Source organism: Symphodus melops (genome assembly GCF_947650265.1).
Source record: "Symphodus melops genome assembly, chromosome: 10".
NCBI lineage: Eukaryota > Metazoa > Chordata > Actinopteri > Labriformes > Labridae > Symphodus > Symphodus melops.
Genome location: NC_136700.1, coordinates 3,976,374 through 3,994,759, shown reverse-complemented (window position 1 = coordinate 3,994,759; position 18,386 = coordinate 3,976,374). Strand labels below are relative to the sequence as shown.

The window sequence follows — 18,386 nt, the reverse complement described above, 5'->3', positions numbered from 1 at the left end:
TGTTATAGATATGCATTATGCTGTAACAATCACTAAAGCTATCGTTTCTGCCTTTCCTCGAGGCCAAATGAAGTAAAATCTGATTATTCATTTTGTGTCATCAGAGCCCTTTAAATTGTTTCATTTAAAATTCAGAACAGGCCTGGATTAAAAAAGATTTTCCGCTGGTTGATGTTCATGGGAATTATGTTCGTGTCCAGGAATTTTAAACTGATGACAGTGGGAGTGAGCAAGTCGTGGTTTGGCTCCACAAGTAGAGATACAGTTTGTGTCTACGCCGGTTTATTGCTTGTGACTTAGCCAAAAGCCACAGAGCTCCATCAGCCTGATAGTTCTTAATCAGACAGGATAATTAGACCCTGCAAAACTCTCACAACCTCCTGATGCCCCACAAGTAAACATGTTGGAGACCAAACCTCACCCAAAGATCCGAATTTCCAATCAAGAATGAGGGCCATGTTTAATTAAAGGCTGATGAGAAAATACATTTAATTTCAAGTGCAATTAATTATTGAGGCCTGTAATTGGGAATCTGGTGAGATGCCTAATGAACCCAATTATGTTTCATGACAGATGTTTTGACTTACAGCATGGTTTCAGTTTTTTTCGCAGCTTTGTAAATTGGCACATTTTGAAGTGCAAAAAGGTCAGCGGTGTAAGATGGCACTACTTTCTCTGTGGTCGCTCGCTCATTAGCACATTTGTTAAATGTTCCTCATTTTTAAGGTCATCAGTATCCTCCTGTGTTCACTTCCATTCACCCTCAGTATCCAGCCAAGGACAAAGAGGCGGGGCCCCGACAATGTTCACTGCATGAGCAACAGATTTAGCTTTTGGTATTATTTTCTTTAAGCTTTCTATTTTCTGTCATTCACTTTATTATAACAGTTTACACTGATTTATTTGGAATTTATATAATTAAATTACTACCAACATAGAAAGTGCACAAATTAATACTCTAATTGCCCATTTCTAAGGAAAATAAGTTCAGAAGCCCAAAGCCTGGCTTCCATATTTCTGAAGCTATCAATGATACAGGGACTTATTTTCACTTGTTTTTGTGGGAAATAATTACAGATTCTCAGGGAAAGCATGATGTGGTTCTTAAGACTGTGTGGCTTTATAACATATTTGTTCTTCTTTATATCTGTAAACGTGTGAACATAATTCTAACAGACCATAGATCCAAACAAAAGAGTGCCAGTGAAGGAGAGCTCTAAATGGAGTTAGGCTAATTAACCATATGGTTAAAACATTGTACAGTCCGAGCATATATAATGTTGTATGACATGAAGGCTTAAAAGAACCATAGTTTGCCTTTTTTTAAAAGATGTGCAGAGCACTTCATGATTTTGACAAGCAAAATGAGGAAGAGGGTTCTACTCATCATACTCTCCCTGAAGTGTGCACTAGTTGGACAGAGCTCCTCAGATCACTGGATAAGAAGCTCAGGAATGCTGGCAGATGACCCACAGCAATAAGCGCTGACTTTCACAGATTGGCTGAGAAGGCTTCTCTACAGTACAGGACTACAGTACCTCCGTTCCCTAATTGGCACATGGGGTGACCCAACTTCCTGCCAAGAGATAAGCGAAAGGAGGGCACAACATGTGCTCAGGAAAAAGGGGCAATGCTACGAAGTGCAGTACTCTTGACAGGTCAGTGGCATTGCTGGAACGAAGGCACTGCTTGTCTCTGCCTGTAGCCATCTCATTAGAAGTACCTTGTTATTCCTACAACCTGTCTTGATTTTGCAACCAATTGCGGCAGCCTTGTGAGTGTCATTGCACAGTGTTAGCAAAGTTTGAAGAGCAAGTAAAAGAAAATCAGGACGCTTCTCTGGCTCAGTTCCAATGCTCTGCATATTATAGATAGATAGGCGGGAAGGCGTTCAAGGAAATCTTAAGGATGGGAATTCCCTTGACCATTTTCCATTCGATTCCTCTCAGGGATGGATGGATGAAGAGAGCTTATAAATACATGATTACTAGGACAGTTTTAAATGACACCCAGCCTGGTGACTTTGCAGTGGTTCTGCCAGCAACAAACAAAGCCTTTTTTTTTTTTTTTTCGATTTCGCAAGTCAATGTAGGACCACAAATCACAAGAAATGTCTTTCTTGAGTGTACAAAATGACAAATAAAGCCATCTGTCTCCTCACTGTTGTGCTACGCTGACACTGTCACGTTCACACTGGACCGACACAGAGCAGATGCTGGTGATGCAGTTCAACCATCATCATCTTGGAAGGGATTTTTTGTTTTGCGTCTTTTTCTGATAGCCACACTATTGCTACCTTTTTCCCAAACTCACCTTTATATTTCAGAAGACATATGGTGCTGACAATATCCCATATTCTTTGAAAAAGGTTTGATCACCCACTGGAAAAAAAAAAAAAAAACGTAATCGTGAGCAACTTCTTAAAGAGATCTAAATGAAGGAATAATACTGTTGTTATTTAATCCATCAGTTTGGCTGGAGTTTAATAAATCAAACATTATAGTTGTGTATGATCTGCCACATGTCATATTTGTATGGGTATTAAGTCCATTTTAAGTTACCAGCTGAAGCTATCCCAGTAAATTGCTTTTATTCTTATTGGTTCTCATTTGCTTTTGAAATGTAGAAATGTCACCTGACATGTATGACTGACTACATGTGTCAAGTTTGGCATTTGCTGACGATGAGGATGATAAGGAAACTGTATTGTTGATCATAGGTCTGTTTGTAGTATTAAAGGCAGCATTTCAATCAGTGCACTGCATCTCTTTGATCATCTCATGTTTGTTGTCCTTGGTTGACGAAATGTCTGGTTCTGCTGCACATTGATGGAAAATGAAAGGAGAACCACTTTTCCATGTTGTCATTTTACTGTGAAAACCCTTCAAACAACTGTGAGAAAAGACTGTTGTGAGGCCAAAGTGGTGATATAAGGTTGTGTTCCTACATAAAGTTCTCAACATTCAGTACATGGAAGTACTGTACTCTTTACTTCGCATACTGTGGCGTTCCCCCTCACTATGATCATATTCTCTCTTTTTGTGCCTCCAAGTCAACCAAAAAAACAAACTGCATCATAAGACGTTCAGAGGACGAGGTCTCTGCAGACAGTCAGTATGGTTGAATTGCATTACTTTTAGTCTATAGGTTCAGGGTTTTTTTTTAACTTTTAGGAAAAAGCGACTGACTCTAGTTTTAATAAATCAAATCCAAATAGGAAACAGCAATGCTTCTAAACCAAATAAATAAGCTGTATATGTAAGCAAGTCCTTGTGTACAAAAGTTATCAAACTTACCGTAAATTCCGTACTATTGAGCGCACCTGGATATAAGCCGCAGCGGCTAAAAATAAGTAAATAAATGTATTTGTACATATATAAGCCGCACTTGATTATAAGCCGCAGGTGTCCACGCTATAACAAGAGCTATTTACACAGACCTAGGCTACCGGTAACATCCGCAAATACTGTAGCGTCCGTACGGACGTTAAAGGACGACGAGAGCGTTCAAATAATAACTTAATAACCCGATCACTGTCGGCCGTGACCACGCCGTTTACAGCGGAGAGCAACACATAACTTGCCGTAACAATCGTACTCTCTCCCCCAGCGTTCTCTCATACAGCCACTCAACACGTTCTCGCTGGTGCATTCACTGACTCTCCACATAATCGGAATTATGAACACATTATCAACTACTGACTTTACAACATGAACCGTTACAATACGAAGCCTAGCCGACGGTGTCTGTAACACGGCTGATGAAAAAGATGACCGTAATACATTTCACAAGAAAAAGTCCATCCATTCACTGCCTCAGAATGACTTCATTACTCACTTCCTCAGTCTCTGTTGTCGCTGTCAGTGTCATCTTAACGTGCAGCAGCTCTGTTAGCTTCTTTGACAGCCAGGTCGATCGCCTTTAACTTGAAAGCTGCATCATATGTATTTCTCCGTGTGTTTTCCATCATGAGGGTGCGTGCATGAAGCGCAAAATGACTGATATTAAGATCCGACGTGACGAAGTCAAATGTTTTTGCGGCAGAAGCTCATTGTCCCCCATAAAAAATCCATGCATTAGCCGCACCGGAGTAGAAGCCGCAGTGCTCGAAGTGTGAGAAAAAAGTAGCGGCTTATAGTCCGGAATTTACGGTACATAAGTATGATAATTCAGGCAAATTTTAAGATTGTCTCAAACATGTGGACGCTTAGATCAGAAAGTCCCTCGAACCAGTCCCTTAAAAAACAGTTTTGTTGAAGTAATGACATTACTTTTCGGAGTTGTCTGGACTGTCACTGAAAGGCTTATTGGTGACATGATGTGTTTCTCTCAAAGGATAGAACATGAAAACCTATTTGAAGAAAATAAGTCTGACAGGACAGGAGAGGTCCTGCTCCCAGCTTTAGTCTAAATCTGTCAGATAATTCCTCTTTGTATAATTGAATTGTGTTCTTATTTACTTGAGGAGCTTAATAGAACCAGCAAACCAATAAAATAGCTATATTGAGTTTCTAGGCCTTTTCTGCTGACTGTTGACTTCGAAGGTAGCTTTTGCCTTGCTAAGCTCGTCTTGTCCATTCTCTTATTGGTGATCTGTCATCGTCAGCCCCTCCTCCTCTGTCCTGCACTCAGCTGCCATTGTTCCAGAGGACATTTCTTTTGTCGACCTTGTAAAATATCAGCATACTTCATCCACTGTGTTCACATTCAAACACCCCTGGTGTCTCCCTGCTGATGTGTTTTCCTTTTGTCCCCTAGTTTAGCAGGGGAATGGAGAGGTGATGGGGTCGTTGAAATGTTAGGGCAGTGGGGATGGTCCAAGTCGATGTTGTTGGGGTGAGACAGATGTTGTCCCATGAGGTCAGGATAGCATTCATCTTCTGATCTTACTGCTCAGCACTTTGGAAAAAATGCCATTAAAGCAAAACATATTGTTCATTGTCTTAAGAATTGAGGTTTGTCGAGGGTTCTGGGGGTTACCTTGTGTCAAATTAAGTAGACAATATTATCAATACTTGTGTTTTATGTTTAATTCCTCAGCCATGCACCTTTTCGGATTAAACTGGCACCTGCAGCCCATGCAGAGACAGCTGTACCAGCTGTCAGAGGACAACACAAGTGGCCTACCTTTTCCTACTGATCTGAGCTTGCCACCACTCGGCAACACAGGCTTGGAAATACCTGATCGCAAAGGAAAAGATGACAGTAAGTGATTTTTAAAATTAAATATACAGAAGCAGATTTTATTCAGATTGTTTTCCAACCATCTTGGGTTTTTTAAGTACACTTTTGCTTCCTCATCAGTGAAAAAAACCCAAAGAAAAAAGCTTTTTAAACCCTAAAGTTTACAAATGACATTTCAGAGTTGAAACAAGTTTGTTATTAGTGTACCATCCAGTTTCACATTGTGTTCACTGGTCTCCATGGCATGCAAAGAGATCTGAATGTAATCCTATGAAAGTTGTTGTAAGTGGGAAAGTGTTATTTGTTCCTGGAGGAAGAGAATGGGACAGCTTAAGGGACGGAGTATCCAGGGGCTGGAGGGGGATTAGCCACTCTGTCCTCTTCAGAACGGATGTGATCCTTTCATCTCCAAGTCTGTGCTGTCGTTCCTGGCAGCAACAGAAAGCATGTGCTCACCCTACGGTACCGACGGCTCGACTCGAGGAAAGTTTGCTTTCTTCCCTTCTTGGACAAATGGGCCCAGATTTAACCATGTGATTTGCCAGTGGCAGACTACAATAGGTAGAAGATGGGGTCATTACCATATAGATGAATCCAGTAGTTGTCTGTTTCATTTACCCGACAGCGAAGTGTGTTTAGCTAACAGCAAGCATGACATTAGCTCAGCTTAGACACGCATGGCAACCGTTGCTGATAGGAAATCAATAGCTCTAGCTGTCTATATAAGTGCCAGTCTGCAGTGCTGTCACCAGAAACAAAGATGAGCTATCTGATGTTTTAGCAAGGTGATGCAGATGTGTACTGTGTTGGAACTCAGTGTTCATGCCTCTATCTGAGTCTTCTTCTTTCAAAAATGATGTTGCAGTTTAATATCCAGAACAACAACTATTTTGAAGCATGAGGCCCATGATCACTGCTCTCGGCTCATGATTTATTGAAACAGCCTGATGGGAACCACCGTTAATGTGCTGGATACAAACACACCCCAACATGGAAGCCTGTGTGTTGTAGAATTATGTGAGACCCGGATCTGGGAGACGTGGAATCTGTCCAGTCTAATAAAACCTGTCGCCGCTGATGGACTTCTGAGAAGAATGCCATCTGCCGTGCCACGTGGAATCAAAAGCCGTGTCTGCCACCAAGTCCTGGGGGTAGTTTGTATGGATGTCTGCTTTAGTAGACATCACTGCTGAAATTAGCTCGTCTACATGTTCAAACAGATGTTGCCATTTCCGCAGAGTCCAATATAAGGTGTACTATGGAACATATGGACATTTTCTGGGATTAGTACAGGAGCAGCTTCTCAATTTCAAGATCCCTCTCTACCTTAAATAAGATTTTCACTCTATTCGTTTTACTTTAATTGCATCTTACCGCAATATAAATGTTTTTTTGGGTTTTTTTTTAATCCTTTCCACTCCATGTGTTCAGCACATTTCACTACTATATCTGTGATGAAAAAGATGTATGCAATGTTATATTTGAGACAGAAATCCCATAATGTCTATTGGATGTCAGTCCTTTTGAAGTACTGAATATTAATTTATCATGTAATTTGAAACAGGTTTCTGTATAGTTTCAGTGTATTTTGTATGTTAACAAAACACTGCAGGATATAGCCATTTTTTGATGCACCCTCAGATTTCTTATTTTGTTTTCCCTCCTCAACTGGAATTGGGACGGGAACATGGCAGGGGTCATCCATAACACTTTTTTCCCCGCTGCTGACAGCGATGTGATTGAATATCTGTGATATGGTCAGACTATCAGGCTGCAGCAGAGTGACTCCCTCTGCCCTCCACCCTCCATATTCTGGATTAATGATGTGATCTCTTTGACCGATTCACTTTGTGCGCAATGCAGGCAAATTGGACAGCTTGTTCCCAGATGACAGCTATATAGATATGGGCGAGATTGACGTGGGGCGCAAGGTCGCGCAGCAGATTCCTCCTGGTATCTTCTGGAGGTCCCAGGTCTTCATTGATCATCCCATGTACCTGAAGTTTAATGTGTCCCTGAGCAAAGATGCCTTAGTAGGAATCTATGGAAGGAGAGGTCTACCTCCGTCACACACACAGGTAGGAAATATTGAAATGTTTCTGAAACCCATTTAACTCTGTTAATCTGTTGTTTTCTGCTGTATAAAAAGAGTTTTTGAGACCATTATGAATTGCAAATGCAAAGATCTGTGTAAGAGTTTCAAATCGTGTCTGCTAAGTATAAAGATTCTGCTCTTATTCCATGATTCCTCTTCTGCAGGACAGAAATTGGAAAATTGTTCGGGAAAATAAATCTATCTCCCCATGTAGGAGCATGTCATGAATACAAACCAATTCATAAATCTCTTTATTGTATTATGAATCACCATCTTTGTTGCACGAAAGGATTTACAGCAAATTTCTTTCGGCTCCAATATCATCAATGAATCACACAAAGATACAAGGCTTAGTGGCCGAGAGACGGGGAGATTTTTCTCTACGCCCATCTCCCATCTATGTGCAGCACAGAATCACATATAGCATGTCATTTATCATACCTGACTGCAGGTTTTGAACTGACTTTGAGTTCAGTTCAGTTTAGTGTTCATGCTATGGATATAGTTAGTATCAACGTCCAATGTGATTTATTTTTCCTTCAAAATTTCATGTAGTGATGTTGATGGGTCTCTTTCATCTATTTGTACTTCAAAAGAAATAATCTAGAGTGGACTTTTCCTGCTGTGTCTGATTATACGTAGAGTAGTAGATGAGTCAAGATTCCCTTCCGTATGTAGATGAAAAGGAAGTACCGTCTCATTGGTATTCATTGAGTCTCTCTTCATACGAAGCAAATCGTTGCAGATGTTATTTGGTAAACACTGGCTTTAAAACATTTTCCTCAGCTTCCCTTTTTTTTCACTTTAATAGTTTTAAACAAGGCTTTCATATAAGATATGTGATGGACTATGAAATTATCACAGCCCATCCAGCCACGATGTGCCAAGACTTACTCAGGCTCCTCTGGAATGATGAGTTATTCATGCAGACCAAATGATGCTCCACTATAAAGAGAGCTGAAAGCACTCAAGTCTCATGTGTCACTCTAATGGCGTGTCTGCGGTCTGTCTATCAGTCTTTCTCACTTTCTGTGTGTCTGTCTGCAGTTTGACTTTGTGGAGCTTCTGGATGGCCGCCGGCTCCTCACCCAGGACATTCATGGTCTGGAGGGCCCTGTGGCTTTGCAGCGGAGCTTGGTACCCATCACCACACACGACACAGGGTTTATCCAGTACATGGACTCGGGCATCTGGCACCTGGCCATCTACAACGACGGGAAGGAAACTGAAACTGTCTCCTTCCTCACCACAGCCATAGGTGAGTGCCCTGGGCATGACCTGCTGCTGACACCTGTAATAGCAATCCACATAATCCCTATAATACCTACCAGCAGCACTTGACAGCAAACAGCCCAGACTGGGCCATGAGTCAGAGGCAGTTTTTGGAAGATTTCAATCGCTAAGGAAAGTGCAGGTTAATCAAGGTGAAGTTGAATATGACAAAAATCAGAACGTCAGTGCTACCCTGCCATGCCCCTGAGTACGCCATTGAGAGATCATAATATCCTCATTAGCCTGAGTGGCTCTGAGCGAATCAGGGGTCCAGCTTCTGGGAACCATTTGCATACAATTCAAAGTGTGATTACACCCTCCTGCTTGTGCCATTTTTGATCATGATTTGCTCCAATTTCCATCTACTTTCCATACATCAACTTTGGGAAGGTATTTCCGTCTTCTGACTTATTCTGCGTGGCACACACCTGCGTTTCAGACATACATCCTTCTCTGTCGAGGTGGTTTTGTTTTGTACGCCTCTCTTTGTTCTCCCTAAAGCACCTTTGATTAGCACTGCTGTTTAAAGCAAGGTGTGAGAGGGCCCGAGGTGTCGACTTTCACAGGGATGGCAGCTGGGAGCTGTTCTCACATGCTCTTTAATTAAAAGCTCCTGGGCCAGAGTCCATCTGTGACAAGGGGCTGTGCCAGGCAGCAGATCGATGAGAAGCTGTCCTCAACACCAATGTAACACCAAGTGAAGACAGGCAAGAGACGCCCCCCCCCCCCCCCTCAATGTGCCAGCAACAGGCGTAATTCAATACTCAATATATGACATGACACAAGGAGGGGGGGAGTCAGGACAGCGTGTTTGCTTTTGCTTATTGTTGACCAGGTGTGCATGGAGGCCTCCTGTGGTTTGCATCAGAGAAAACATGGATAAGGTAATCTGTGCTGCAGATATAGATGGGCGTAAGATGGGGTGGGGCTGTGTTAGTCAGAGCTAGAATTCTGCCTCTGTTCATTTGTATCAGAGCTGATCTGCCCACAGGAGCTCAGAGGGAGGCATAGGGGCCTTTTCTAAAATGGGTCACTGGTTAAGTGCCCTTCAGCAGAAATTGAATCTCACCAACTGCCTGAATTGTATTGAGCCGGGGAGGGATAGAGTTGACCTTCAAATAGAGCAGCCCAGGCATAGAAATATATGTGAACACAATCCAGACGAAGTTTACCGAAAGACACAAGCAGCATTGTTTGTAAGACACTAACTATTTTAATGATTTTATCGACTCTGACAGCGTTGGTAGATGAAAAATTGTCTTATTTTAGGCACTTCATGCTCTTCACATGATTAAGTGAGCGGTATGCTTTCTGCACATGGCTCTGCTATGATACATCTGGGGGGACGGAGCATCCCTGTCTTTAATCTGGGCTGCTCCTCATTACTTGGCTGTGGCTCCATGGCAATGTGAAATGTGTCCTATTGAATGTTTTGTATCACAGCCCTCTGGAGCATGTAGCCATTTGTCCCCGCTGTCTGCTGCCAGACATTCTTCAACCTCGACACAGCTTCCTATAGAGGGGAGCAAAGCAAAGAGGAGCAGAGACCCAGTACCAATGTCTTCCTCTTTCTCCTGTCTCGCTGTTTAGCAGAAGGTCTCTCTGTACACAAACGCCCATCATTCAAGGGTGCTGAGCATCCTCAGAGAGCGTGGCAAGCCGCTGATTAAACCTGCCCACTGCTTGCTACTCCGTCCTCACCAAGTGGAGAGACTCACACAATAGTTAGCTCCCCTGATATGAAGGGTAATGAATTTCAATGAAGCTCTGCTTGAATCTGTGATTTATGCGTTGGCCTATGTCGAGTGTGTGGCTAAGAGATATTCATGGCCTTCCCTGGCTGCTCTCACAGGAAACACAGGCAATAGACATGGGGAGTGCGTAGTCTGCTAAACTGCGTCACAGCCTTCAGAATAGAAGCACTGCAGTCCATGATTACTCTATTATACATGTTTAACTTTGCAGTTTGCTGTTCACCAGAGAATTAGCCATGATAGTTAAAGATAAGATAACCTTAATTAGAAGAACAATGATGTGGAATACCTCCATGCTTATTAAGTCAGTAGATGGAGTTTCTTGGCAGCTAAATTGCTTCAGCACATGCCATATAAGCGGAACATTAGCAGGTTCAACATCATAAACTTTAAAGACATTTGGTGCATATTGTCCTCGTCTCCTTTCCCCATGTTTCCTGTCTGTCTCTTTACTCGCACTCTGATGAAGGAATTATTCCATAAAAAAAAAATATTTAGTGTGCAGTTATATCTTTCAGCACTTTGCTTAGTGAACAATAACTAGCACTCCTGCTTGCTTTTTTTCATCATGACATACATGAGCTGCAAATTTTTATGCCAGAAATCTGTCCTTCATAATTGTACTTCTGGGAGGAATTTCTAATGGCTGCATACCACACCCACACACAATGCTGGTTTCTCTAGCTTTGAGCATAAAAACAGGCCTCCTAGTTTTCGGTCCATGTTGCTGTTGGAAGCCATCAAATCCCCACCAAAATGCTGATTTGCCTCCACCGCCCCAGAGGACAGTCTCCCCTGCATCCCCTCACAAACCCAACATGGCAAAAGGAAGCCTGCGGCATGGAAAACATCAGCAGCGTTTCTCTGCTCACTGCCTCTCCCTCTCTCTCATTTTACTGTATCTCTGGTCTGCCTCTATCTCTTTCTCCCCCACTCTCTCTCTCCGTCTTTTCTCTCTGTCTTGCGTTGCATCCTCGGTGATGATTGACTCTCCAGAGTAAAGGGAAGCTGAATCCATGGCTCACATTTCTAGCCCTTTGTGGAGCACAAGAGATTCTTTGTTCAGTAAGTTTTGCCTCAGAGCTTCTGCTGCCTGAAGGCAATGAACAAGATTGAATATTTTTCAGCACCATTTCAGGCTTAATTCAGTGAGCATCGTGTTTCAGACTGTGCTGCTGTTGAACACCTCAGAGTTCAGTGGTCAGCCTGATTTCTAATAAAAGCAACTGTCATTGTCGTAAAATTAATTATTCTGCAAATGTGTCTGATTTAGGGAGAGGAATCAGCAGATGGCATAATTGGAAGTGTGTTTTGCTAGCTGTTTTCATTACAGAAAAATGCTCTCCATATAATGAATTGCATTTATTGAGTTAGGAAAGTGCAAGATAATTGATAAATCACTAATATGTGTCTATGTGAATATGCCAGAATTAGCACAATGACTTAATTGTATCTATACTCCTACAGAGGCTACAGATTAGATTTATTGTAATGGCTTACTTGACACATGGTGATGTAAATATTATCAGCAGGAACTGAAAATATCTGGTCTGTAATCAAATCAGACAGTATTAGATATGAGCATAATTAGCTTCAATAGATATGTTAAAGTTATTAGAATGCTTTGTGGGTTTTTTTTTCATTTAGTTCATTCATGTTAACACAAGCTGCACACCAGTCCAGTTTAAATATACTGTGTATATTATAATCAAAGGACTCATAACAACATGCTACCTACAAAATCTCCTTAAACATTAACAATCAATATTTTTACAATCCATACTAGAGTGCAGGTAATTCAGCTTGTAGCATTGTGATGACTTGACAAAACAGTAACATAAAGTAATCTGCTGGGCCTGATCACTGCTTCTGCAGACACATAAAGCAGACTGAAAATGAGACCATAGAAGAAAATATGATACATTAACATTTCCCTTGGCAGTGGGGAAGTGCAGGTTCCAGTGCTGCTGATGCTTTCAAATCGTCTGGTTGCAGCGTGCCATAAAAATGATGAATTAGGTTTGTTAAATGATGCACGTCTCGTTTTAAATCCAGTGCTTTCCGAACTTCCAAGAATTTGCTTTGTGACACTTGCTGGAAGCCCAGATGATCAGAACATGTTTACTGTTTTAGTCGATTCTCCAATTTGGACGAAACATTAGAAACACTCGCAGTGTGTTTTTTTGTGAAGTCGAACTGTTGACAGAATGGAAGCCTCTGCTTATCACTGTCATTAGCAAAGGGATAATAATCAACCCAGAGAAAATGAGTGGGAGCAAAATTGTTTTTCCGAATCACATCTCTGAGTAAAGCTCCTGGTTTTCTCTCTTGCAGAATCTATTGATGACTGCCCCAGTAACTGCTTTGGGAACGGTGACTGTGTCGCTGGAACATGCCGCTGCTTTTTAGGATTCAAAGGACCTGACTGTGGGCGAGGTGAGTAACACCCTCAGTCTTAATGTCTCTATTGATTAGCATCATTCATATCCACCGTGTATTAGGGAGCTGGCCAAATTATCCTCACTGCATTACCAGAAAACAGTAAATTGAATCTAACGTTTCTCTTTCATTGTCCTTAAGACCTTACTTATTAAATTAAGCAGTTAATCTGCAGATGATTCATTTTTACTCCCAGCTCTTCTCATGGCGCCTTGTGTTACATTATAAGCAATGTAAAAAAAAAAAAAAAAAACTTGAGCGTTTAAGATTATGTGCTGGGTGTTGACTCATTCTTTCACTCAATGAAATCAGAGCATAATTCTTTTATTCCTTTTTTTAGATTAAAATCACCACCAAAAAAAAAGCTTGAGGCAATGTTTTAGAATGATGGTACATCTTAATGTAATCCACCAGCACTATATGTGTACCTTTAATAACTAACTTTAAATAACAACTGAATACCGGATATTACCAGATTTTGTGTTTTGGTTTAGTATTTTTGTCACATATGCACATGATGCCATACTTTTTTTTTTTTCTTCTGGTCAGAAGCTCTTTGTCAGATTATGGCTTTTTGAACACGCTCACTATTCTTTGATGCTACAATTGGAGGGGTACATTCAACTGGATGTATGCTGTCTGCTCTTTTCAAAGCCGCCTGTCCAGTGCTATGCAGTGGGAATGGCCAATACCTTAAAGGTCGCTGCATGTGCCACAGCGGCTGGAAGGGCTCCGAGTGTGACGTTCCCACCAACCAGTGCATTGACATCACGTGCAGCAGCCGTGGGACCTGTATCGTGGGAACCTGTATCTGCAATCCGGGCTACAAGGGAGAAAACTGTGAAGAAGGTGATTGTTTATATAAGTCATGTTTATGTATCCTGAACATCTAATCCTACTTAATATGGCTGTGTAACCACCACATTGTTAGTGCTTGACATTTCAAGAAATACTCAAAATGAGAACAGCTATTAATGTATATGGCTTGTTTAACTATCTTGCAAAGACGGGACATGGTCTAAGCTGAGTGTATTAACCATACCACTTCACAATATGTATCCTAGGCGACTCTTCCTGCATGAATCAATGATATTAGGCATTACCTTAATCAAAACAGTCCATTTATTGTCTGACATTCAGACGCCCAGTCTGATGTTAATCCATTAGGAACTCCACATTCATGATGCTGGATAAGGCTTGACCAGATAAGATTGAAGGAGCCATTGTGTTTGTCAGTTCTTGAAGGCTCTCGTTTCAAGATGAAAAATGGCCCCTGAAAGTTTGATAAATGGGGGTTTGTGACATCCATAGGCGCCCATTCTATTTTGGTTGGAGTGCTCGCCATAAGGAGTGGAGGAGAATGTGCACGAGGGCCCTTTAACATTTGTACCTTTCTTCCGTGCGACCTTCAGGCACAATGATTAATTGCCAGGAGAGAGTTTCTTGTCAGTCAGCTTCTGATCTTTGTGCCTTGTGCCCAAACCATCTGCTAAGAGGCGAAAGATCCTGTTTGTCTTACTATAACGGCCTTTATAGCCATTTATGTCATGGTAAAGGGGAGCTGCCATGGCGTGGCCCGCTGCTCTCCGTGGCTAGTCTTTACGCTGCCTTGGCGCCCATTTACCATCTGTGTGTGCCTTGCACATATTGTTTGGTAGAAAGAATGCTATTATTACAATTATTTGCTCCAACAAATCGTGTCTGGTCTACATTAACAATATGCCAAAAAGAGATTCCATTGAAAAAGGATTTAGTTTGATATTTTCATTCCTATGAAACTGATGCAATTTGCTCGTATAAAAAAAGATGCAGCTGAAGAAAGCAGGTATGAGGACTCTGTGATCTGCAGTTGAGCATGCTCTTCCTTTGGAAGTTTTAACTATTGCCCGAGGCTGTTCCTTACTTTAACCCATTTTCTCCTTTATATTCTGTCAATGTGGGTGTCAGTTTTCCTGGCTATGAACTACTTATCATTGTAGCTTTCATTTTAGAGAAACATGCTCATATTACAGTAAGACGTTCTTTTCCAGGACGCTTTTCCATAATGAGACAATAGGAAGGTGCCAGCAGGAGTGTGGGCAGTATCTGTAGGTTGGTGCCTTAAGCTCCAGTATGATAACAGACTTCTAATTTGCTTGTTTGTAAATCTCACATTGTTCCTGCGTGTTCTCTTTACATTCTTTATATGTGTTAAGCTAGTTGCCTCTGTATGTTAGCATGTGTGGCCCACTTTGTTTGTCCATTTAATCAGGACCAAGAGAGACACCAGGTTGCCTCTGAAAGGGGCAAACAGCAGGTGAATGGTGCGTCTGACTGCTTCACTTTGAAATCCTTTCAGTGGACTGCCTGGACCCGACATGCTCAGGACGAGGGGTATGTGTACAGGGAGAGTGTCACTGCTTTGTGGGATGGGGCGGGCCAGGATGTGAGAGCCCGAGGGCCTCCTGCATGGACCAGTGCTCCGGACATGGAGCCTTTCTGGCAGACACAGGAACCTGCAGCTGTGATCCCAACTGGACGGGCCATGACTGCTCTACAGGTGAGTGCCTTTCTCATATGAGAGGAAACATTGGCAGAATTCCCTTTCACAGACCAGTGCTGATTTTGCTCTGATTACCAAGCACAAAAAGTCAGAGCATTCACAGACAACAAGTTATACAGCTTATCAATTAAACTGAAGCTGCATTTATTTTGATTCTAATTTGTTAAGCAATTTTGTCCTCATATAACGTGCTTCTAAATGTAGCAGCTTTATAAAAATGGCTACTGGTGGTTGCAACTTTGTAATGGCTAGAATTCGAAGAGTGTATCATTAACTGAAGAAGCTTTTCAGAGGAGAGGTGAAAGGTCTCCTCTAACAACTCTTCAACCAAGCCCCATTTCCCCTCGATCAAGCTTCGAATTACATCGACCCTGATGACTGAGAGCCAACAATCTTCATAGTAAAATGACAAATTAAATAATACAGCCATGTACAGTGAAAGTTTGATTCAAGTGCTTGATTCTATTTATATTTCATGGATCATCCTCCAAGTCAATAGTTCTTATTGTCTAACAAAAATTCAATTATTGAAATCAATTGTCAGCTGGAGGTCCACAGCTAGCAATCAGACTCCGGTTGATTTAGCTGGAAATCTATTTCCTTTACAAATGGTTTCCTTCTCAATCTCCACATGGTTAACTAGCAGCCACAGTAAAGAGAGAGAAAGGCATAGCAGGGATATTGTCAGAGCCATGGGCAAATGCAAGTGACTGCTCTTTCTTCACTTCTGGCTTTCTTCACATTGACACCGGGCTCACAGCTGATGATAGTTTTCTCTGCTATGTACAATTCTTCCCATTGTGTTCATTTTGTCCTCAGGGAATGTTCTCTCTTGGTAGGCAGAAAGGCAAAATATACCTTCTTTAGTGTTTGAGGTTGAATAAATCCTGTACAATTTGCGCTCAGATCTGGCAGCAGCCTGCCTCCTTAAACTTAACAAATGTGTGTTTACTTAAAAAAACGTTTGTTTAGTGATAGATTGTTATAGAGCTGTTAAATGTGAACATATTACTTCACTGACTTAAAGTATTGGCAGACGCAAAGAATATTCCCGGGGGGAAAAACACATCCAATTGAAGAATTTCAAAATGTACAGATCATATCATCATGAGGTTATGTTCATGTTTCATGGCTACTCTGTTGCAAATGAAACCACAGAGACATCTATTTGAACAGGCCTCTGATGTCAGATATGTATTGATGGTCAGTACAACTGGTCTGCTTTTAAGGCATTCACAACCTTCATCTGCTTTAATTTAGACCGTGCTGCTTTAGATTAGAATACTCACAAAATATTTCTGAAATGAGGGAGTGGAGTGGCCAATCTCTCTCTGACCAAGCAAACCCAATGACCCATTAGGTAATCCCAGGGATTTAGAGGGAAATGGGCAGTTAGTCTGAGTTTGCTTTCCAGTGAACGAACTCTGTAAATGATGATGAGTTGGCTCTTTATCCGCCTTTATCCTGCCCATTGTCGAGCTTTCTGTCCTCCAATACAACACTAATCTTGATAGTAGGGTAGCACAGCTAGCAGCTTATAATTTAACCTTGTAGACTTGTTGAATGAAAAGACGGAACGCTTTCAATAATCTTCCCATCCCCAATACTTTTAATGAACACATTCATTTCCTCCTTTGGGTTTGGAACAGTGTGACCTGGGTGGACACAGTTGGTAGTAATAGTGTTACAACAAGGCCTGAGGTTTTATGTCCTATAATATGTGTGTTTTTATGCTATTTTTTCTCCCACCCAGAGGAAAGTTTGTTTACACGGCCCTTTAGTGCAAATGGTAACGGCCATCAGGGGGATGGGGGAATTTCTCACAGTGGGCTCCTCTGGCCATAGATAATGAGGGTTTGCCTGCAGGCTGTAATTGCATCTTTATCACGTGAAAGCTTTCTCCTGTGTTCTAAGTGAGCAGTTGTGTCAGTCAGCTTTGGTCTGCTTTCTCTCACCAATATGTGTGAATAATTCTAGGAAATGTGTGGTCAGTTTTTTTTTTGTTTTTTTTTTTGCAATTTGGCTTTTCAGTGAACGTGTTACTCAAGATGTTCATTATGATCATTAGCACCTCCTCTTTAATGCTGTTAATGTCCTCTTTTGGGAGGAAGAAGGCCTAGATCTACACAAAGGATTGATGGGGAAAACCTGTGTAGCTACATCACGTTTGAATATTTTATGTTTGCCCGTATATGTGTAGAAACAGTCACAGCAGAGTGAGATAAATGCAAACTCTACAACCAGATCTAAAGTCGCAAGTCAAATAATTATCTGTATAGTCTGATAAAGTTGCAGCCATGCTGTAATTAGCAGGGAAAAGTGAGTGTTTTTTCCCCGGCTTTGTAAGCTGTTAATGTCATGTTAGGTGTCGTGGCAGGAAAATGCCACTAAATTATGTAGCTCTGATAAAATAGGCACTGAAAAGGCTGTAATTGACATATTAAAAGATTTTACCTCCAGTTTGATCCCCTGTGGTCAGATTTGAATTAGCTTGGCTAATAAAGCAAAGAATACATGGCTATTGTTCGCTGTTGCCCATACTGCGAAACCTTTTTTTTTTTTTTTTTTAAACCAAATAGTTAACAAAGAGGCTCACATTTCAATGAGATTCATAATAAATACATCTGCCAGTGTTTGATTTCCATGAGCTTTCATCTTGTTCGTGGAGTTCATGAGACCTGGGTAATATCTGGAGCTCTATCACAGCCTGTCAGGGAGGTCTTTCAGCTGCCACACAAAAGTGCCAGCAGTGGTTTACTGTGGCTACGTCTTTCGGTCCCCCTCTTTCCATGAATGCACTTGTTCCTCCGCTGCACTTCACTTGGGTAGAAAAAGCAGCATGTTGACATCCTGTGCCTTGAATCAATCAAGCCTTACCAAAGTGTATGGAGGAGAAAAAAAAACAGCATGAGCAACAAATTAAATACCTCAACATTTACTGTTTAATAAAAAAAGGCAGTTATAATAATGTTAACACTTTAAAGAAATCCAAACTCAATTTTTTTTCCTCTTTGTTGAAGAAAGAAGTGATGTTACAAAGAGAAGAAGAGGCAAGGAAAAGAATAAATCTGCTAAGGCCGCCACAATCCATGTCTTTTCT

General features: G+C 41.4%; 1 protein-coding gene across 4 annotated transcripts in view; it reads left to right on the top strand.

Annotated features, from left to right (window-relative positions):
* Positions 1-18,386, top strand: part of tenm4 (teneurin transmembrane protein 4) — a 133,059-nt gene that overhangs the window by 64,164 nt on the left and 50,509 nt on the right. For all 4 annotated transcript variants that reach the window (XM_079354480.1, XM_079354479.1, XM_079354478.1 and 1 more), the window contains 6 exons: positions 5,041-5,205; positions 7,048-7,262; positions 8,327-8,537; positions 12,640-12,741; positions 13,399-13,593; positions 15,083-15,283. In XM_079354480.1, coding sequence (XP_079210606.1) covers positions 5,041-5,205; positions 7,048-7,262; positions 8,327-8,537; positions 12,640-12,741; positions 13,399-13,593; positions 15,083-15,283 — 1,089 coding nt within the window. The remainder of the gene's footprint in view (positions 1-5,040; positions 5,206-7,047; positions 7,263-8,326; positions 8,538-12,639; positions 12,742-13,398; positions 13,594-15,082; positions 15,284-18,386) is intronic.